Consider the following 23,536-nt stretch of genomic DNA (forward strand, 5'->3'; position numbering starts at 1 on the left):
TCCTCAACACGTACCTCATCAGTCTCTCCATCTCTAAGGTTTTCCTTACCGCTTGTCCCTCCACCACAGATCCGTCTCTCACAGGTCCTTAAAATGTAGGTGTCTCTTTACACGGGTCCCTCTCTCTAGCAGGTCCTTTGTTCACATGGTTCTCTTTTAGAGGTTCCTCTCTTACAAGCCTCATCTACAGGTCTCCCTCTCATTTCCCAGTGGCGTGGATCCATCTCCCACGGGTGGAATGCTTCACAAGTCCTTCTTTTAACAGTCTCCATTGCAACGTCAACTCACCATCCCATCCTCGTAAGTCCTTCTCTTAAAGATTAATTTCTCACGGTTTTCTGTTTCAAATGTCGCCTCTCTTTCAAGTCTCACTATGAAACGTTTTCCCCCATCTCTCTCTCTCTCTCTCTCTCTCTCTCTCTCTCTCTCTCTCTCTCTCTCTCTCTCTCTCTCTCTCTCTCTCTCTCTCTCTCTCTCTAGCTCCTCGCCTTCCTCACTCAGGCACGTCCTCTCTCCCGTGCTTCCTCTTCCTCCCACAACCACCATTGTTCATCAATATCTTCCTCGTCCTCCTCCTCTCCATTCCCTTACACTGAACCTTAAGACCCATCTGCAAGACCATGAGCATGACCCCCGGTACAGAGCTGATCCCTAGACTGATCGCTTAACACCCACCTGCAACACCACGGGCGTCACACCGGGTAAGGGCTGGAAGCGGACGTTGGCGACGCTCTCCCAGCCCCCGTCGTCCATGGTGGCCAACATACGGGTCTCCCAGTAATTCTTGGTGGCCGACTTGTTGTCTAGAATGCTGAAGTACTCCACCTCACCTGCCGGGAGAAAAGGTGGACCTCGTTACTCTCTCTCGTCTACAGTTGCGTGGGGCAGAGGGTCAAGTGTGTGTGTGTGTGTGTGATAGAGGGTGTCATGGGAGTTGTGTGGGCTTTCACTGTGGCTTCTGTCGGTCATGTAATATGGTGCATGGCAGAACTGGCCGACATGTCACTTACATATGAAGGGTCGGCATGGGTCGTAACTAGGATGGAACCTCTCCTACCTTCTGATGAATGTGATTTGTGTATAAATTACGGGTCAAAATTATGTACATTACAGAATTACTTTCACTATAATCTTATAAGCAAACCTTTACTTGTCCAGAATTTGAGGGACAAATCACCGAATATTTACATCAATACAGATGATAGGTAAACACAGATAGACGAAAGAATAGTATCTATAGAAAAAAAAAAGATACAAGGAACAAGGATACTACAAGGATACAAGGAAAAGAAGGTGAGGGAAACGACAAGGCAAAATTACGTCGTATTCAAATGGCTTATTCACCCAATGACGCCGTGTCACAATAAGGGAAATGACAGCGTGCCGTCTATATGAAGCAACCCCAAACCCTCCCTCCCCCGCAGAGTCTAACGAGATAACACCCCAGGAACAACATTCCTGAGTGGTTACGGCACTGCAGGGCACACCGATCACAGCCCGAGTGAAACGCCACGAGTGTGGGTGATGTGACTTAGCTCTTCAAGAAATTAAGAATCATGTGGACCCCACTCGCAGCTCGTCTACTACTCGCCTTAGACCAAGAGTTACTATATATATATATATATATATATATATATATATATATATATATATATATATATATATATATATATATATTTCGATCATTTTCTAAACAAAGGATATAAGTATTAGACCTGATAACTGTACCACTAATGTACTCAATCCATCACTTCAATCGGTGTATCTCGCCTCCGTTCATGGTGTCGACCGAAATGGATCCACACCACCACCGCAGCAGCAGCACCGGTGTCGGATAAGAGCAACACCTTCCCTCACGTCCGGAAAAAAATGCGAACGTCAAAAAAAAAAAAAAGAAAAAAAAAGAGAAAAAACTAGACCTCAGGTGACCGTTGTGGTCAGGTCGCCCACTGGTCTGGTCTCACTGCACCTGAAGTGACTAGACGAAAACTCGACAGTTTTGCCAAAATAAAAGGACTTCCATCCACCCCGGTAGGATTGGCTTCCTGTGTTGCAGTGTATCGAAGACTTTATGGTTTTCGAGGTAATCTATTAATCTAAGAGAAATAATAAAAGAAGATTTAGGTATTAGATCCGGGTATATTTTTCGCCCGATTTACTTTTTTTCTAAACAGCAAGATGAAGTAATGAACGGCTTCTATACCCTGATGTTGCCCTTGACATATCCAAAGCTTCTGACAGATTGTGGCATCGGGGTCTCATATCTGAGCTCCCCTCTCTTAAGGCTTCCCTCCCTCATTTTGCTCCCTCATATCAACCTTCCTCTCCGGCCGATCTATCTCTGTTGGTGTTGATGGATCAACCTCCTCCTCTTTCTCCATCAACAGTGGTATCCCTCAAGGTTCTGTCCTCTCCCCTACACCTTTTCTTTTTATCAACGAGGCCCTCTCTTCCACAAATAACCAAGTGCACTCATTCATCCACATCCTTAAATTCAGCTCCTTCTCTCACTCGATCTCGTCTTGACACAAAGTCCTTAGTAAACTCAAACTTGGACAGCATATCTCAGTGAGATAGATTCAATCTAGTTAAGTTTAATGCCTCCAAGACCCAGTTTCTACCCATCTCTATTGAAAACTCCTCACAGCTCTTGTCTCTCTTTTGACGGCTCTGTATTTCCACCTCTTGATATTACTGTAACATCCACTTTCTTGGAAACCCCATATTACGGAAATAGCCAAGTCTGCATTTAAGATACTACAAATCTTGTTTAGATGTCAAAATTTCTTTTCTTCTGAATAGTTGCTCCGTTTATACAAATGATTGATTCGTCCTTATATCGAGTCCTGCTCTCACATCTGGGGTGGTTCTAACTCTGCATCCTTACTTGACAGAGATGAGTCGAAAGCAGTCTACCTTATGGGCTCCCTAAGGCTAACTTCAAAACTTGACTTGCCCTAAGCCGCAAAATTGATCCACTTTCCCTCTTCTGTAAGTATTACTTTGGTTTTTGTTCCCGAGTGTTAGGTGCATGTGTGCCCCCACCAAGTAATACTTGGTAAGCTGCTGTGTGTGTGTGTGTGTGTGTGTGTGTGTGTGTGTGGGGGTACAACAAACGGTTGCACTGAGGGCACCAAACAAAGAGCTATATAATGTCTTAGTCAAACTTGGTATCCTGCCCATCTGTACCATGACCAACACGGCACCACACTCGGAGCCATTTTATCTGAACTTATTCAACACATCATAAACTTCACGTAGACAGTCAGACTTAGTGTTCGGCCAAGTCGTTTAAACGATATACCTGGGTTTGTGAACTGACCTCAGTCAAACAGCCAATCCTAATTGAACAACTCGACCACACATATGACCCTCTTGACTACTTTTCCTCACATCAAGATCAATTTATTCTATTATTACCCCCCGTACCAATTTCAGCATTGCCCCCCACCTCAAAACTTGTGAGTCTGGATGCGCCCGGTAGGTAACATGTGCCACGATTCACACAGTCCGCCCTCAAACCCACCGTCTACATGGCCAGTCTCTGTGAACGCGTCCGCTCCACAGGGGGTACTATGGTATATCCACAGACTCTTCTCTTGAAATCGGAGTGGCACAGTAGATTACAAAGATACTCCCCCATAGTACAGTCTACGGCTCTCAGTTGCAGGAAGTGAAGGCCTGCCATACACTGTAGCCATGAAATTACAATATATTCAGCTTCTGTGCAGGGGCGTATCTAGGGGAAATAGCGCCCATGGCAAGCTCTGAAATTGCGCCCCTGGCTTGATTAAAAATGTACATACAGTGGATGTGTATAAACTTATATACAGTAAAATTATAAGCTGTTGAAGAATTAGGCCAAACTTAGATTTATATAAACTCTTAAAGACTTAAAGTTAAAGACTTATTTGATCAAAATTGTAACGTAGAAGCGGCAATGCAACTGATAGTAGCAAAGCATTAGTATAGTTGAAAAGTAGGCGAGTTTCTCTTTTATCTAACAAAACCAAACCCTTAAAAATGTCAATCGGGTAACATATGTCAAAAAGCAAACCTGTTGAGTGGCGCCTCATTCAAGTGGCGCCCAGGGGACCTGCCATACCCTAGATACGCCACTGCTTCTAAGACAGAGAAAATGGGACTCTACACAAGTTAGACAGAAATTAAGTAGTCACCCCTCGCAGTTTATAGCATTACTTTTACTGTGTTTACAGACGACCTTACTGACGCAAACGACGAAATCACAGATGTGTAAGCGACCAACATGTCGAAAGTCTAACAAACAAATCTGATAAGACAACCACCTGATGATGATATGAGACATAATCGATGTGGCTACAGTATTTCTGCCCGTCCATTTTAGTTTTGTTAGATGAGAAGGCAAGGGCATCTGAATGCGCTAATTATATATATATATATATATATATATATATATATATATATATATATATATATCCCTGGGGATAGGGGAGTAAGAATACTTCCCACGTGTTCCCTGCGTGTCGTAGAAGGCGACCAAATGGGGAGAAAGCGGAGGGGGCTGGAAATCGTCCCCTCTCTCGTTTTTAATTTACCAAAAGAAGGAACAGAGAAGGAGGCCAAGTGAGGATATTCCCTGGAAGGCTCAGTCCTCTGCTCTTGACGCTACCTCGCTAACGCGGGAAATGGCGAATAGTATGAGAATATATATATATATATATATAGAAATACTTAGAAAAGCAAATGGATTTGTATGTAGCATTTATGGATCTGGAGAAGGCATATGATAGAGTTGATAGAGATGCTCTGTGGAAGGTATTAAGAATATATGGTGTGGGAGGCAAGTTGTTAGAAGCAGTGAAAAGTTTTTATCGAGGATGTAAGGCATGTGTACGTGTAGGAAGAGAGGAAAGTGATTGGTTCTCAGTGAATGTAGGTTTGCGGCAGGGGTGTGTGATGTCTCCATGGTTGTTTAATTTGTTTATGGATGGGGTTGTTAGGGAGGTAAATGCAAGAGTCCTGGAAAGAGGGGCAAGTATGAAGTCTGTTGGGGATGAGAGAGCTTGGGAAGTGAGTCAGTTGTTGTTCGCTGATGATACAGCGCTGGTGGCTGATTCATGTGAGAAACTGCAGAAGCTGGTGACTGAGTTTGGTAAAGTGTGTGGAAGAAGAAAGTTAAGAGTAAATGTGAATAAGAGCAAGGTTATTAGGTACAGTAGGGTTGAGGGTCAAGTCAATTGGGAGGTGAGTTTGAATGGAGAAAAACTGGAGGAAGTGAAGTGTTTTAGATATCTGGGAGTGGATCTGTCAGCGGATGGAACCATGGAAGCGGAAGTGGATCATAGGGTGGGGGAGGGGGCGAAAATTTTGGGAGCCTTGAAAAATGTGTGGAAGTCGAGAACATTATCTCGGAAAGCAAAAATGGGTATGTTTGAAGGAATAGTGGTTCCAACAATGTTGTATGGTTGCGAGGCGTGGGCTATGGATAGAGTTGTGCGCAGGAGGATGGATGTGCTGGAAATGAGATGTTTGAGGACAATGTGTGGTGTGAGGTGGTTTGATCGAGTAAGTAACGTAAGGGTAAGAGAGATGTGTGGAAATAAAAAGAGCGTGGTTGAGAGAGCAGAAGAGGGTGTTTTGAAATGGTTTGGGCACATGGAGAGAATGAGTGAGGAAAGATTGACCAAGAGGATATATGTGTCGGAGGTGGAGGGAACGAGGAGAAGAGGGAGACCAAATTGGAGGTGGAAAGATGGAGTGAAAAAGATTTTGTGTGATCGGGGCCTGAACATGCAGGAGGGTGAAAGGAGGGCAAGGAATAGAGTGAATTGGAGCGATGTGGTATACAGGGGTTGACGTTCTGTCAGTGGAGTGAATCAAGGCATGTGAAGCGTCTGGGGTAAACCATGGAAAGCTGTGTAGGTATGTATATTTGCGTGTGTGGACGTGTGTATGTACATGTGTATGGGGGGGGGGTTGGGCCATTTCTTTCGTCTGTTTCCTTGCGCTACCTCGCAAACGCGGGAGACAGCGACAAAGTATAAAAAAAAAAAAAAAAAAAAAAAATATATATATATATATATATATATATATATATATATATATATATATATATATATATCCTGGTACCTAATTCAGGGGGGTTGAAGAGCTTGCGTTGCCGGGATCAAGACTCGAACCAATGTGGGCTACACCCCGGGCGTCCTGTGAGTGCGTCAAGGTCAGCAACGCTAAACGCCACCCCCCCCACGGAGGTCCACATTACCATTGACGAGGGAAAACACCTACGTGCAATGAGTGACACATCACAGGCCTCCCAGGCTCTGTAAAAGAATTTCCCCTTCGTACGTAATCGTGAATTCCTTTAACCTCCCCAACACGTCCTCCTTTTCGGCGGAAATCACACCCCGCTGGGCTACACACGCCTGACTCACCTAATATCGCTCGACCTGGAATGCCTTGTTTGAACGAGTGACGCACGCTGACGTCAGGTCTCTCGGTGTCACGAAGTCACGCCCGTGCGTCACAAAAAAAAAAAAATTGCGTAACGTCGCGTCGATCGTGAACTCATCAGGCAACAGACCGTCGCCCTATCGTGATGTTTACCGTGTTAATGGTTGGTTCCGGGTATGGCGCCACGATAACCATAGCCAAAAGGGGGGGGGGGGGGGGGATAATCACACACAAGAGATAGGCCTCTGACGTAAACACAAGGATACAAGAATACGTAACACTCGCCTCGTCCGACTACTGGCCTTAAAGAAAACCAAATATTTCCCATCTTGATCACGGAGGCAAATCTTCAGTTCTCTCCACGCCTGAGAGACACGGGTAAAGTTATATCCGTAGTCCGACTCCTCGACACGGCCCTTCAGTCTCGCTCGAGGCGGGTGGTTCCAATCCTACTATAAAGTCGTCACCAAGAACGTCAGGAAAGGGGGACTGGGAAGTGGGGGATGACTGTGTCTCCGGGGGCTGGGCTGCTTGAGCACACACACCTCACCATCAAACCGGTGGCGAGAGAGAGAGAGTCTCTCTCGGCCACTTACGTAAACCTGACGCCTCCCGTAACTTCCAGGCCTTGGCATGTGCCCCTGCTCAGCCCTGTGCTACATGATGTCCTACGATTCTAATCAAGATAATGACCTGACTCTGGTATGTGTGGCCCTTATCATGAAGAACCTTGACATGTGTTGGAAAATATCACGTCAAGTCGTCTCAGAGATAAGGATAGACAGACTGTTGCAACAATCACAGTTAAGAGAGAGAGAGAGAGAGAGAGAGAGAGAGAGAGAGAGAGAGAGAGAGAGAGAGAGAGAGAGAGAGAGAGAGAGAGAGAGAGAGAGAAAACGAGAGGACCTACGCAGAAGGGACGCAGGACGAGATCTTTGCCATGAGACAGGCCTAGCACGTAGACTCGGGACCGCGAGAGAGAGAGAGAGAGAGAGAGAGAGAGAGAGAGAGAGAGAGAGAGAGAGAGAGAGAGAGAGAGAGAGAGAGAGAGAGAAATATGAACAATATGCCGCCACGCACATGGCATAACCGTCAGTCAGCCCTGGGTTCGCCTGCGCCTTTATCAACCATTTATCTACGTTCATTTGAAGACGTTATTGTGTGTTTATACCATGCATGTTTATTTCGCCTGAGCGAGAGGCTTAGGAGACGGTGATCTCTTACTGCTTTCAGGACATAGGAGGCTTCGGCTTATAACTATACATCACTGTTGCCAACTATGATGCAATAACTAGGAAGAAAAAATACGAGCTACTGCATATTGGCAAAAGAAACAAAGTAAAGTTCTAATTACAATGGCTGAACACATTCTTGAAAATGACAATCAACGAATAATGGGACACAACACTTTTAACTTCTCACCCTAACCTTCACCAATCAGGTTCCCCCACAGACGTCCCCAGTCACATTCCACATATCCATAACAACACACACGAGTTAGGAGCCGACGAAGAGACACGAACGAATATAAACGTACACAAAGACGAATTAAAGAAGAAAATAAAGTTATCCTCAACCCTTTGAACACAAGGGTATGATCTTGCAACACGACGCGACGAACCCTGAGCAGCTCGGGCCCAACAAGCCAGGCCATCATACCCGTGCTCAAGGCCAGTACCCCTGTGTTCAAGGGGATTATATTACGAGTTAAGTACCAGGAGAGCTCAAGAAATACAAGAAATAACACGCTGGAGAGCCCACTGCCTCTTTCCGTGACTCACCCGGCATTCTCACTGTGTTGCGTTCGACTCCTTCCTTGTAGAATCCCAGGCATATAGGTTCCCCTCTCTATCAGCAGCCGAGCAACAGCTGCTGCATCACAACCTCTTCTGCATCGCCAGTCTGCTTCGCCTCGGGTGTTGTTACAGACGCTTTGCTGAGGCCCGGGAATGCTCGCGAAATTGCCTGCAGCTTGCGAGAGCCCGTGCGATATATCCTGGTCTGTGTAACTCCGGTCACACGCTGCTCTATGTGTATACCTCTGTCACCTCCTCGATCAACTATTACTGTGGTCATTTAAGATATATTGATTGTATAATCTGACTCACTATCTGGAGGAAAAAAACACATATGTTTATCGCGCTTATTCACATCCTTATCTTCCATCCATGGTTACCTAGTTTTGAATCTACACGGTTTCTCTGGCGTCATTCAGCGAACGATAACTTTGGTGCAGGTCGTGTTCATTTTCTGACGGGGAGACAAGCAGGGGAGATAGATTTGACGTCCCATGGGTAGATGCAACTCCGACCCATCAACTGCAGTACGAACACCCCCGAAACCAACTGTCACCATCGCGTTCTTATCCCCAGGAATATCAATTCAAAAAATTACGTTAAAGAAAACATTATATTCTCAATACACTTTAAAAAAAAAGCTTGATATACAGACAGAAACAAGTGGTATTTCAAAATAATAATCCCCTCCCCCCCTCTAATGTTTTGAAGGAGGATAGGCAGCAGATGGCAACTTTGGAATTAAAAATCATGTCGCTATCTCAACCCGCTGAGGCAAGCTTAGACATCACGTCCGCAATGAATAACCGACTCAGCTGATACGAACTTCCACATTAACAAATACTGAAAAATTAATCTCTCAGCATGATTCACATCTTTTCCCTTTCCTTAATCTGCATGTCCCTTGAAGCAGACTGGATCCATCTTGATCACTCGAGACAAGTGAGAGCTATAGCATTATCTCTTTCACCATCGAGACACAACGAACCTTCGCCTCGCGTGAGACGAATTTAAATCGCACTATCTTTATCGTCTCTGGCTCCATCCGATGCCAGCCTTCACTCGCTCAACACCGCCACCACCACTGACTGCCATTCTCCAACCTCATTTTCGTCTCCGTAATAGAAAACGTGACAGATCCCTTCGTCTGAGTACACAGATCGTCCACTTATTCGTCGCGTACCGCAAGCACCACTGACAAAATGACGACGGGTTCAAGGTGTGCCACCGACGACGATGCACGACCCGGAGGCGAACGGGGCGTCCGGCGACAAGTCGCAGGGACGGAGCACTGTCGTCTGTCGCCCTAGTGGCGTGGCACCGGCCCTCCTCCGGTAGGTAGGCGGACATGACTGACACGCTTATCTTTTCACATGGCGTCCATCCTTACGGTACTTCCCTCCAAGCCGTAACCCCAAGCACCGGCTAATTCCACGACTGACAACGACGCACGAACGTAAAACTATGAATGTATGTATATATGCACACACAAGCATCTACCATGTAGTACCAGGGGAAGGGGTAAAGGTACGGGCCAGATCTGTGTAAACGCGTGGGGTTTAACAACGTCTGAATCATAGTGCTTATCAGCTTATCAGTTACAGGGTCTGACGCTGATAGCGTTGTACGTGGACCGATTCTGAGAAGCTCGTATCCCACTACTACCTCCAACAATGTGGATCATTATTTTTGGAGGGTACCAACGGTGATGGTAGCCCAACTCCCTCGTCATTCGTGATGGCTCGGTCCCACTTGAGAGTCAGCCTAATGACATTAAGTTCTGAAACCTAATCACGCACAGGTTTCCAGCCCACCAGACACCAACCAGCAAAGGCCTATCGCGTACACTGCTTTACCCTGTCACATGAATTACATAAGCCTTCTACATAACACTACATCAGGCTACACACCGACCATGCAAGCTTATTCCACCAGACATACCAGGCGGCCTCCCCCAGCCACATACGACACTCATGACACACCATGCAAACATACCATATAAACTATGTAGGTCTACCACATGAGCTATATAGAACCATCAGTATTTGCGACAACGATCATTATTTGTATAAGCTTATCCACGCCAGCCGGAAAAGCCTATCTGCCCATGACAATCGCATAAGCTTATGAGAAGCTTCATAAGCTTATCATACCAGCCCTTTCCGTATATCACCGTCACCACGAGCCAGTCATGAGCTATGTATCCTGTCACACTGACTCACCACGTCGGCCGTGCACTCCTCACATACCACGTCACTCCATCAGGCTTTTCAAATGATCGCATCAGTCATAGAAGCTTATACGACTCGTGTGAGCCTAATGCAAAAGCTATGTACACCTAGAACATCACCAGTGTTGGCCTAGATCTGATGTATAAGCCGACCACATCAAGGGTGTGAGCCTAATGCATCACTGATATCAGCCGACCACACTAGCAGTATAAGATTATACCACATCAACGGTATAAACCCACCACATCAGTATAAACCCACCACATCAACGGTATAAACCCACCACCAACGGTATAAACCCACCACATCAAAGGTATAAACCCATCACATCAGCAGTATAAACCCACCACATCAGTATAAACCCACCACATCAACGGTATAAACCCACCACATCATATAAACCCACCACATCGGGAGTATAAACCCACCACATCAGGAGTATAAACCCACCACATCAGTATAAACCCACCACATCGGGAGTATAAACCCATCACATCAGCAGTATAAACCCACCACATCAGTATAAACCCACCACATCATATAAACCCACCACATCGGGAGTATAAACCCACCACATCAGGAGTATAAACCCACCACATCAGGAGTATAAACCCACCACATCAACAGTATAAACGTACCACTACAGCAAGTGTACAGCCCACCACATGAACCGTATAAACCAATCCCTAACCTAACCTAACCTAACCTAACCTAACCTAATCTAACTTTCATTTCAAAAACTAAATTATCGATTCATCGTACAGGCTGCAGCACCGTGCCACCTCAAACCTCTCAAAATATTTATATATAATAAAGTTTACGAGCGAATAATAAAGTTTACGAGCGAGAGAACTTTGGTAAATACCAATGAGACTCGAAATCCAATCTTTTTTTGCTTTTTGCTTTCAAACGAACGCGCTGACAAATGTCACATTAAAACAAACAAGTCAAAGGCGCCCAGACACACGTGCCAAAAACGACAGTCGGGAGGTGAAAATTGCAGAGGTTTCCTGTGTCGTAAGCTCACTAAAGGCAGACGCATAATTTGTCGTAAATTCGCACGGAGAAACGTATGCTGTGCCACCAAGATCACAAACGCGAGAGCTGACTGTGTCGTAAGCTCCTAACTTTAACACGGCATTTGGCGTTACGCTTCAAGATGTAATCTCCCGTGGTCAAGTGTCCATGTCCTCCACCATCGATACATCCTCAAGGAAACAAGAAAAACCCTGGTCACATTTCCAGAGACGAAGGTGAATCGGTGACCTGAACCACAATCGTATGGAGCTAAGTCCTGGCATACTTACCCTGCCAAACGCCACAAATGTGGCGAATTTCTTCGTTGTGGATCTCAACTCCGTTACCTCTGCTTCCCATACAGCAAGCAATCTTTCCCTGCGGTTGGCGTGATCCCTTTCCTTAATCCCAACCTGGGACAATCTAACTCCTTCTAGATCAACGTTTAATCCTGCCACCTTCTCAAACAAGAGGAAATATGCTAACAATCTTACCGTGTACAATGTACGTAGTTTTCCCTTCCTGTCCACAGCCCTTATTTGCACGTCCCCCCAGCATGATACCCTCCCTTGGTCTGCTTTTTCCGGACGCCACCCAACCCTACAGCGCGACAAACAGTTACTGAACTGAGCACAAGACCCCCTCGGTGCCCTGCATGCAACATCCACAATGCCCAAGTGCTGCGCGAGCCCTGAAGGGGATCTTGGGGTTGGAAGGTGTGTGTGTCTGTGTGTGTGTGTGTGTGTTCTACTTCTTCATTTAAGTAAGACTTGCCTTACCTTTCGATGTTCGGTAAGTGTGCTAAACAAAAAAAGATGATACAATACATCATCTAATGCAAGAACATTGATCATAAATCCCGGAACGCTGACCCAGCGCTTGGTGAATGCCAAGCAGCCTCGTCCACGGAATCACCAAAAACTTGCCATAACCCCCAGCAGATAACAGGAGGGTAGTGGCTGCGGCCCGTGCTCCAGCCGGGGTCCCTCTCTGGCGCAGTTAGTTCCCTCAGTGACACTGTACCCCCGAGAGCAGTGACGCTGAGGCTTCCAACGCCTCAAAAAGTTAACCCTAGTTCCTGTGGTTGGTTGCGAGCCACAGTGAGGCTTTCGCTCAAAGGCAAAACAGCTAAATTTTCATTTCATCTTTATCAATGAGAAACTCGAGATAATATTCAAGAGAAACTGTGGCTCCTTTACATGATTCATGGAGGGAGGCACACGTCAGCTCCACATGCAACACCTTTTTCCTTTCATTATGCAAGTAGAATAATATCGTAAGTAACAGAAATTTCCTTCGCTGGCTCAAGGTGATAATACCGACTCGAGGCATTCAAAAACACGTGTAACATTTAAACCGTATCATTAATCTTGACGCAATATGCAACAAGAAAAAAATACCATAAGTAATCGTGGCTCATTCGAAGCTTCGATTCACAGTGAGGCCTTTAATAATCTGCTCGTGATAAAGTTGAGCTTATCAAATCCAGGCATCGACACGGAAAAGAAAAATGTACACCCTCGATTCGCCTGTTCCTTTACACCACCCCCCCAGCACTGGACATCAACTCTCTCATTAAATGGTGAAACGAAAAGTCAAAACACGGTGTAATGGCTACGTTCAAGACCCTGTCCTCGGCTGCGCAACCACCCCACGCAACCCTGACATTACAACAGAGTCGACACGGTGTCCTCGCTACGCGCCACCACGGAATGAAACACACACACATCCAGTCGTGTGTCACCGACCGTGTAAGGAGAAAGACCAACATGGCCGGGTCAGAAATCTACACTTGTCGTGACGAGACGTGTACAGTCTAATGCAAAATGACGGTTCAACACGAAATGAATTCGCCCAACCTTGTTCAAAAGAGCAGGGTGACCACCGGGGGGCAAGACAGTACTCACTGACCTCTATATGAGGCCGTCCCAAAGCTGGTCACTCGACATGAGGCAAGGAATACCAGCATTATTAAGATGTCGTAGGAAATGGGTTATATTTTCCACTTGCGCGTTGTGTGTTTTTGCATCTTTCAGACCGACGGAGTCCTTCATACCAACGATATATTTGCCATGCGTCTCATGCGAGCGGTAATGCCACAACTACTACACTCGAATGACGGCTACAGCTGATGATGCAGCTTGACCCCCAACAACACCCAAAGGCTAACCACCGCCTTCACTCCTTGCTTCCACACTTGGGAGATATATCCTATACATTACTATGTTTAACCTTCGCGAGTGAAGTTCAGGAAAGCGAAGCTGGAATCAGATGATCAAGCATGGCTAACGATGAAGCTATCTACGCACATCTCGTCCCGTTATGAAGCATTCACGTAAGGGACGAGTTAGCCAATGTTTACACGACGTGTGTTTAATGGGCATCTGTCAAAGGACTGATGACTACCAATCTGTGGAGTCCATACTTCCAACATACGTAAAGAAACCTGGATATCTATTGTTAGCACTGATATGTATGGCATTATAACACTCTATGAAGTGATGGCTTAAGTACACACACACCCACACACACACACACACACACATCATATATATATATATATATATATATATATATATGGTATCAATTTCTTCAACCTTCTACACTTCTAGCTATCATAATCATTATGGTTATTGTTTAAGTGTGATGTATTACCTTATTACGATCTAGGTCGATTCTTTCAAATATTTCATCAAGTACAGTCCTGTAACCTACGTTACCACATATTACACAAAGATTACAGCTAGATACATGACGTAACGCGCCTAGAAACGCTCCTCACCATTTGTACATACAGGGAGAGACTTTACGACATCGGTGTTTACATAGCGGGCAACGTAGCCTTTACTCACTGGGCTGACGATCTCTCATGCACAGGGTAATTCACGCATAACATCAACCGACCCCCAAACTGTAACTGTAACATCGATACACACAGATACATAATGACGTTCACCGGTGTACGGAGTCAGCCTCTGTGGCCCCCCCAACGCCAGAGCAACGGCAGAGGCTCCACTATAATAATAGAGTCCGCACGGCAAGCAAACACTACCAGCAACGCGTAATGACGGCGAACACATCAGTCGGCGCATTCCACCTCGGTATTGCGTGCAAAACCGGAGATTATTTGTTTTCGTTGACGGATTATCAACGTATCATCTTGCCACAACAAAGGCGAAGAATAAAGACGTACTCACATTACGTTCTATATGATTTACTTATAACAATGGCCTGCTGACAACTAATATGTAGTACCTTAGACTGTGTTATGATCACATGCGACTAATGCGATGTGGGTCAGGCGCAGAGAGTTTCAAGTACTTTACTTACAAAGGCAAAAGTCTAAACCGCCAAAACACTGCTTCACTTAAGAGACACGTCAAGTGGGGTGGGGTTAAGTTTTTCTTCTGAGAGTTTAAAAGACGAGTATCCATTTCGGAAGTCTGGCCAAATTTGGCTGACTTTCTTCTGTATATAGACATGGCTACAAGTCCATATTGGCCTATACAAGGATCCAACACGGCGTCATACCGTTTTCGCGAGGCGGAGCCTCCACCGCCACTGCTGACCACTGACGGAGTAACGCCAAACAAGGACAGGTGGTCGGTATGAGGGAGTGAGGGAGGGGAGGTAGAGGTCCGTTATAACCCAAAGCGAGGTCCAACGGTTCTACTAGGCAGCGTTGGAGACCTCTTCCCGTTTTCTGTTGACCGACACTACTAATCCAGTCAAGAGTAGCTGGTGCATAACTTTCCCAGGGTACTGGAATTTACCTACGGATGTGTGAGGAAAACACACACCCACAAATAAAAGGTACAAATTGTTCAGATAAAGAACCTAACCTTACCTAGCATCAAGTTCAACACGGTAAGGAGTACATGATCTCATCTGTAGCACACAAACTCGTCAGACGGACGATCAGATCCCATCCCTCCCAGGTTCCTCTCAAGAACCCAGCATCACACGCTTGAGACCACAGCTTCGCTCACACACTCACACACACACACACACACACACACACACACACACACACACACACACACACACACACACACACACCATTACCACCACCTACCACACTACTTTTTCCATGTAAGTATGGTACATTTTCTTTCAAAACGACGGAGAGGATGTGTACACAAGAGTTTCTAAGCTCTGTGTGTGTGGAGAGGATGTGTACACAAGAGTTTCTTAACTGTGTGTGTGTGTGTGTGTGTGTGTGTGTGTGTGTGTGTGTGTGTGTGTGAGTGTGTGTGGGTGTCTAGGGGGAAGGCATGAGCGAGTGTCAGGTGCTCACATACGTCAGCAGTCACCTCCCACCACAGCCATGCTGATGGTCAAGCATCCTTCATGTCCCCACAAGCACTCGGGTGGGGAAGCTTCCTGGAGACTTGTCCCTGAGGCGCTGGTCGCGTCCCCTGTGTGATCATGACGCCCAACCACTGACGAACCCATCCCCCGCACTGGCTGGCTGGCGGGCGGGCGACCCGGCAACTGCACCCGCCCAGGGATCTTCTTCACCACTGGACTTGGGTCATGTGCATCTGCGAGCCTCTGATGCTGTGGGTGTGCAGAGAACCAGTGGAATTTCTGATCCGCTCTATTGTTAGTCTTTGGATAAGGATCCGATGGTCGCTAGCTGGCTGTCAGCGTCATCTGCTCTACACAACCTGTTCACTGTGGGCAGTGAGGAAGGCATGGCAGGTCAGGCCGTCCACAGCTTCCCCCCACCCACCTGCAGGTAACCGGAATTAGTGTCTAGGAAGTTCCTGGAACAGCCAGCCTGTCGCTCTATAGCAGCTTGTTGAGCCCTGGAGGCCCTAACAAAAACTGACACCAGCCAGACTCGGTGGCAGCGCTCCGAGTCTGTGGGTCGTCGTCGGGAGTCCCAGGGCTCAACCTTAGCACAAGCCGGGTCTTGGATCCATGGAACTCAACCATTGCCACCGGCCACACACACACTCATCACGACCTTTGAAAAATGTTAGTTGTACCAGATGACGAGGCCTCATCTACATGACATCTCCCCAAGAACATGGCTGATAATACATCTTTTAGGGTCATCATTTCCCGCAGCCATAGGAGAGCGACACGGCTGAGGTCCGTTTAAACTTCTCTTCCTCTTCCTCCTCCACTCAGACGACAGTAAGTTGGCTTCATAGTTCTACGGGTTGGATAAGGCGGTATGACCCGTACTGGTCCGTTACAGCGGCCTTGCAGGGGTGCCGTTGGCTGGGAGGTAGGAGGGCGCTTCTGGGAGGGTGGGGTTAGTGGTCCTCCTGCCTGACCCCTGGTGAGGTAACTTGTGGGTCGCCGCCACGCCTCCTCCCTCCTCCAGGTCACGACTCCTTCCCAGGTCATGGCCATGATCCAAGTCACTCCCTCAGTGGGCTCTTCTTGCTACGAGAAAACGTCTCTTGTACCAGAGAAAGGACCGTTAACTGGCGCGGGAAGGTGAGCAGCGCGAGATTTGAAGCCTGCAAGATCCAACGTAGAATGAAGCAAGAGTCTTGAGGAATCGAGGGAAGGTGAAGCAAGAGACCTGAAGTATCTGGGGAAGGTGAAGCAAGAGTCCTGAAGTATCTGGGGAAGGTGAAGCAAGAGTCCTGAAGTATCTGGGGAAGGTGAAGCAAGACTCCTGAAGGATCTAGAGAAGGTGAAGCAGACTCCTCAAGCATATGGGTAAGGTGAAGCAAGACTCCTCAAAAATCAAGGTGAAGTCAGACTCCATGAGACTGTAGGTAAGGGGAAGCGAAACTACGCTTACGTCAGAGATAATGGGTACTTAACCCGACGGAAGAGCAAGTTGACCTCTGACCTGTGGGGCCACCGCCGGCGCAACACAACAGGAGGTCATGACCTACAATATGTAGGCGAGGGGTGTCGGAGTGCGGGGAGTGGGGTTGGTAACCCGGTAAGTCTGGCTTCAACGGTATTTGACCTCTGAGTGTTTGTGACCTCGATCTGGACGTGACCCCCAGCCTTGTCTGTGTAGCCTGAGTTTGGGGGTGACCTAAGGGCTGGCCGAAGTTGTAATAGATCGTTTGTCCCCAAGCTGTTCGTGTGTCCCGAGTCTAAGTGTGACCTGTATGTGACTCCCGACCGTTATCTGAAGGGTTTACGAAGCCAACACTCAACTCACGAGTCGGGGAGACTCAGGTCTCTAAATTCGACTCACGTCAAGAAAGGACAAGAGAAACTTGACTGACAAAAAAAAACTTTTCGTGGTCAACTCATCACCAAAATGTGAAACTTTACTGACCAGAAGAATGCAGTGTTGAGGAACCCTGTCTCAACCAGGCCTAAGAACTCGGGGTCGCGTTAGTCAATCAGTTGGCAAGCTGAGGGAGCCTTCCATCCCCACCTCCACTCTCGTGGGCGTTGGTTGGCTCCTGGCGAAGCGGCACCCTGACCCAAGTAGCGTAGGCCACTGACCCGAGGAACGATGCACAGAGACCCCCCCCAAGACATTTGGGCTGACCCTTCGGGCAGGAAGGTGATGCCACTGAGGCATAGAGTGACAAGATGTTATCTCAGGTCTTTGGACTGACCCTTGGAGTAAGGATGTTGGGCATTTGCGCCATGTAGTGACAGACAGACTCAAGAAATTGCTATGGCTCCTGACCCTTGGGGCTGAGAGGCTGGGGGCACCCAACCCACTCCATGACATCCAGACACACGACTTTAAGGGGTGACCGCTGGCGTACAGGACCGGTGGTGCAGGAAGCGAGTCGTGGAGTAGTACAGCAGTCCCCCCTTGGGGCCTGTATCTACCCCAGGTTGAGCCTCCACCATCCTACACCCGCTACCTTCAACCCAAAACTCGTCACGCTTCCAAATGTCTCTTACACAGATAACATTCAACATGAGGATTTACGTTCCAGTGATTTAACTCTTGATCCGTCTAAGCAATACGTGCCTCAATTTTTATACCCAGTGCCTTCACGTCAAAACCGTCGGCGTACAAATCATATTATGTACCAGTCTGGCGAGTTGTCTGGCTACACCTCGCCTGTACCTCCACCTCACTAATGGTCAGGTTCACAACACACCTGACGTACGTGTGTCTGTGCCAGGCACTCCCTCTCCTACCACAAGGAGAGCATCTTGCCTCTCCGTCCGCAACTATCTGTCTCCATCGTTACTGGTCCCTTGCTGCCACTTAAGAGGCTTGTAATAAACACCTCACACCGGGACGATGAGTGAGTGTTTCATTCTTCACAAACAGTGACTACAGCATGCGTTATGCAGCCGCTGCCCGTACAACAACTGCAGGATTTCTACACCTCCAAAAAAACCGACCAGCCGCTACACGCGGGATGAGAGTCGCGTTTCCACTTCCTGTTAACAGTGGACAGTTCTACTAACTGTACAGTGCTATATGTAAATGCTGCGTCCCATAGACCTCTCATGTATGGTGAGGCATTTCTAAAGCATTTGAAACACTAGCTTCTCTTCCCATGGCTTCTCTGAGACACAGTCACTAACAGAGGGAAGCCGATCTTCACACATACACAAACATGAATGAGAGGACAACCGGACGATATATATATATATATATATATATATATATATATATATATATATATATATATATATATATATATATATATATATATATTTTATTATTATATAATATATTCTTTCTTTCTTTCAAACTATTCGCCATTTCCCGCATTAGCGAGGTAGCGTTAAGAACAGAGGACTGGGCCTTTGAGGGAATACCCTCACCTGGCCCAATTCTCTGTTCCTTCTTTTGGAAAATTAAAAAAAAAACCGAGAGGGGAGGATTTCCAGCCCCCCGCTCCCTCCCCTTTTAGTCGCCTTCTACGACACGCAGGGAATACGTGGGAAGTATTCTTAATCCCCTATCCCCAGGGATATATATATATATATATATATATATATATATATATATATATATATATATATATATATATATATATATAACTGAAATTACTAATCATGAAATGCGATGTACCCGTAGATTACAAAGACAATGGGATTTACGATCCCACGAAATAATCCGGATTTACCGGTAAATCCCCAGGATAATGGTATTTACCACCAGAGGACTGGATTTACTGGCAGACACCAGGATTTACGGACAGTAACCAAGATAGGAAAATCTACCTAGCCATGCTGAGGTCCGGAGTCTGAGAGCAAACAACGGATGTAATGCCCAGCACCGAGCCGTACACAACACTGAGGGCCGATCACACTATGACAATGATCTTCGATACAATCGCGTCCAATTTCGGGATCATGGAATGTGGCTGAGCGTGGCGGATCTCTCTCTCTCTCTCTCTCTCTCTCTCTCTCTCTCTCTCTCTCTCTCTCTCTCTCTCTCTCTCTCTCTCTCTCGAGTTGTCTTCCGCTTAAGGTCTGCCAGCGTGACCTCTGACACCTCTCACTAACTATATTTTGCAAGCTATTCTTCGCGACAGCCAAAAAACCGCTCACAGGACCAAAGTTCAAAAGGTTAGAATATCAGAAGAGAATACGAGGGAAGACGGGGATAACACGCATACCCCTACAAGAGGGATGGGGACACTACCCCAACACCTCAGACACAACGCGAGAGGACTCGAACCGCTGAATTCACGACCGGGAAGAACACATTGTGCAACTCCCACTGCGTGAGTGTCCCATGTATGTATCCTACACGTCCGGCTCTGCCAAGCAGTGTCTGATCTCTGTTGCCCGGCTGACCATCGCAATCCAATTGGATTCTTCAACGAGCAATTTTGCGTTTTTCTCTCTTCCCCCCGTCCAAGGAAAGCCAAAAAAAGCACAAGTCCTTACCACGAACCCTGACAAACTATGACGTATCCGTGACGTTTCGCGCTGCCATTGGCTGATCGGTGACGGCAATGATGCCATACGTGAGTTTGAGTTTCACATCCAGCAACCAGTTCTAAATGACGGCTCCCGAGACCTTCTCGTTCTCATTTCACTTACATCCAACCCTCCGGAGGTCGTTCATATATTCACGAACTGTCAACCGATGAGAGGCCTTCCACCGGACGTGGTTGCCTTACAACACACACACACACACACGCGCGGGATGACTCCACCATTCTCCATGTACCAGTCATGGACGCACTGATTTTTAAAGAGGCGTACTTGATAAGCTACTGCTTACTATGCCATTCGCACGGGTGAGCAGCAGGACCGTTTGAAACGTCCTGTTTGTCCGTCAGGCAAGTGTGTTCGGTGCTTGGTATACCATCAGGGACTGTAGCCCAGACTGAAGGGGTTTCTGTCCACGTCCTTCTGCTGTAGCGATGGCGATGCATCGTCACACGAGGTGGAGGTGGAGGAGGAGGAGGAGGCGTCGCACGTGCTCTTAGTCCCTTGAGCATGACGGCACTAGCCCTGGGTATGATGACTTGGCCCTTGTCCAGACCTTTGAGAAGGAGGAGGTAGAAAGGCCAGCCCATCGTACCCATGGGGCGCAAGCATTGTGCTCAGTGGTCGTACAGGCCTTCCTCTATAGATGTTTGGATCGGCGTAACTGATTCCTTACTCTTGCCATCTACAGATCCTCAAGTGGTTTACATGCAAGACTTAAGCGAAATATCAACCTCTCATTGTGTACGATTCCTGACATCATAAAGCGTAGGTCGCGTGAAGAGCGGGAAGAATGTGTGTCCACCGCCAGTTATGTGATCTGTTTTGATGTATACCCCATCATCTCATACCCCATCATCTGACACCATGCTTATCATTCTCCCTGTCCACAGTAGTGAGCCTATCGTAATGACACCTGAAAACTGGCCAGGCTACAGATTTCAAACGGAAAAAGGACAAAAAATACATCCCTAAACCACAGTCATATATGGACACAGCTTCTGATTCGTGGGGTACATTAAAATCAGGCCAAGAGTAAAAAATAAACACGTATGAATCAACATAGACTCAGCAAACCATAAAATTTCAAGTGAAGCATTTCCGAAGGAATTTTGTCACGCAAGCAGAACGGTCAGGTGTGAGCGAACACACACCCACCGACTCCGCTCAACCAAGTGTAGAAGTTTACGTCATAGATACGTCAGAATACCTCACAACCAATGAGAAGGTCCAGTGTCCTCGTTCCTCCTGGGAAAATAATTGTGTGTCCAGACACTACGTAAACAGTCTGCCTCACCTCCCGTGTGTGTGTGTCCTGCCTGAAGCGACCTTGAACCCTGGCGGATATAAATACCAACTCACAACTCGCTGTCATTTCAGTCGTATTTTTCAATCCTGAAATACCACGACTTGCCGTACCAAATATCTAACGACACAGTATCAATAACAGAAGGAGAGCATTCTCCAAGGTGGCACTCTTCCACGAGAAAGGAACCAAGGCAATCACGCTCAGCTGTCAGACCCCCATATATAACATACCAGCACTTCATTCCAAAAGTAACGACCCGCGGGTCTGACGGCCTGGCTTGTAACTACGTCGGGATCTTTTTATAAAAGGACGGAGTCTTCCACATGCCCGAGAGTCGTCCTATCGCCTCGCTCTCAAGGGTCGCAACGGCGTCGCTCGCTCTCAAGGACTGCGTCGTCGTGTGCAAAGTGAGGTTCGTGAAACGAGAGGACAAAACAAGAGCCTTATTTGACTTTTCTTTTGCGACGGAGTAACTTCGATAAAGCATTGTGATTATAAATGTCACTTAACTGGTTCATTCGTTTCGTTGTTAGTTATTATTCTGTCGTCGCTTGACAACAGTCCAGCTGATCTGGCGAAAAAGTTAGAAGAATACCGAGGCTTCTTCAAAACCTCCCAGCGACACAAGTACCTACCGTGCATTATTAGAATATTCCACAGTATGGAGGGCTCTGGGGAGGGTCGGGTGACCACCGTCCCGTCATCATCCCCCACCCTAACTCGACCTCTCTCCCACCCACCACACACACGCACACACACACCCCGTTGACCCTGAGTATATTCCCTCCTCCTCCAACAACCCTCCCCCACCTCCCACGCTCCACCACCAAACACAGCGACGCGTCGCCCCACAGCACGACTTTCAGCCAGTCATTTCCATTAGTATGTTTGTACCGACTGTGGCACGAGCTGGTGTATCCCGGATTTGAGCAGGAGGAGGGAGAGGGACACTCAAGTCTCAGCAGGGGAAAGTAGAAGGCGGTGGACAAGTTGAAGTAGGGAGAGGAAGGGGAGAAACTCAAGTTTCAGGAGGTAGGTGGAGGGAGACACTCAAGTTTCAGGGGGTAGATGGAGGGAGACACTCAAGTCTCAGGAGGCAGGTGGTGGTGGGAGACACTCAAGTCTCAGGGGGTAGGTGGAGAGAGACACTCAAGTCTCAGGGGGTAGGTGGAGGGAGACACTCAAGTTTCAGGGGGTAGGTGGAGGGAGACACTCAAGTTTCAGGGGGTAGGTGGAGGGAGACACTCAAGTTTCAGGGGGTAGGTGGAGGGAGACACTCAAGTTTCAGGAGGTAGGTGGAGGGAGACACTCAAGTTTCAGGGGGTAGGTGAAGGGAGACACTCAAGTTTCAGGGGGTAGGTGGAGGGAGACACTCAAGTCTCAGGAGGCAGGTGGTGGGAGACACTCAAGTTTCAGGAGGTAGGTGGAGGGAGACACTCAAGTCTCAGGAGGCAGGTGGAGGGAGACACTCAAGTTTCAGGGGGTAGGTGGAGGGAGACACTCAAGTTTCAGGAGGCAGGTGGAGGGAGACACTCAAGTTTCAGGGGGTAGGTGGAGAGAGACACTCAAGTTTCAGGGGGTAGGTGGAGGGAGACACTCAAGTCTCAGGAGGCAGGTGGTGGGAGACACTCAAGCTTCAGGGGGTAGGTGGAGGGAGACACTCAAGTTTCAGGGGGTAGGTGGAAAGAGACACTCAAGTTTCAGGGGGTAGGTGGAGGGAGACACTCAAGTCTCAGGAGGCAGGTGGTGGGAGACACTCAAGCTTCAGGAGTGGAAGGAGAGAAACGTTCCGGGGAAAGTGGGGAGTCATTCATTACTCATGTTTACAAAAGGAGGACACTAGGCTCACGCAGGAGGAGGAAGGAAACACTCACGTGGAAGCACAGGAAGACCTC

The 23,536-nt window shown here is 47.4% G+C and overlaps 1 protein-coding gene and 1 long non-coding RNA gene across 4 annotated transcripts in view; one reads left to right on the plus strand and one right to left on the minus strand.

Annotated features, from left to right (window-relative positions):
• Positions 1–23,536, minus strand: part of LOC139766550 (uncharacterized) — a 261,997-nt gene that overhangs the window by 33,580 nt on the left and 204,881 nt on the right. For all 3 annotated transcript variants that reach the window (XM_071695352.1, XM_071695351.1, XM_071695350.1), the window contains exon 2: positions 676–830. In XM_071695352.1, the coding sequence (XP_071551453.1) occupies positions 676–830 (155 nt within the window). The remainder of the gene's footprint in view (positions 1–675; positions 831–23,536) is intronic.
• Positions 1–23,536, plus strand: part of LOC139766556 (uncharacterized) — a 51,426-nt gene that overhangs the window by 21,448 nt on the left and 6,442 nt on the right. Inside the window, exon 2 of the long non-coding RNA XR_011716920.1 lies at positions 2,895–2,991. This is a non-coding gene — a long non-coding RNA (uncharacterized lncRNA). The remainder of the gene's footprint in view (positions 1–2,894; positions 2,992–23,536) is intronic.

The sequence above is a fragment of the Panulirus ornatus genome, chromosome 58, assembly GCF_036320965.1.
Source record: "Panulirus ornatus isolate Po-2019 chromosome 58, ASM3632096v1, whole genome shotgun sequence".
NCBI lineage: Eukaryota > Metazoa > Arthropoda > Malacostraca > Decapoda > Palinuridae > Panulirus > Panulirus ornatus.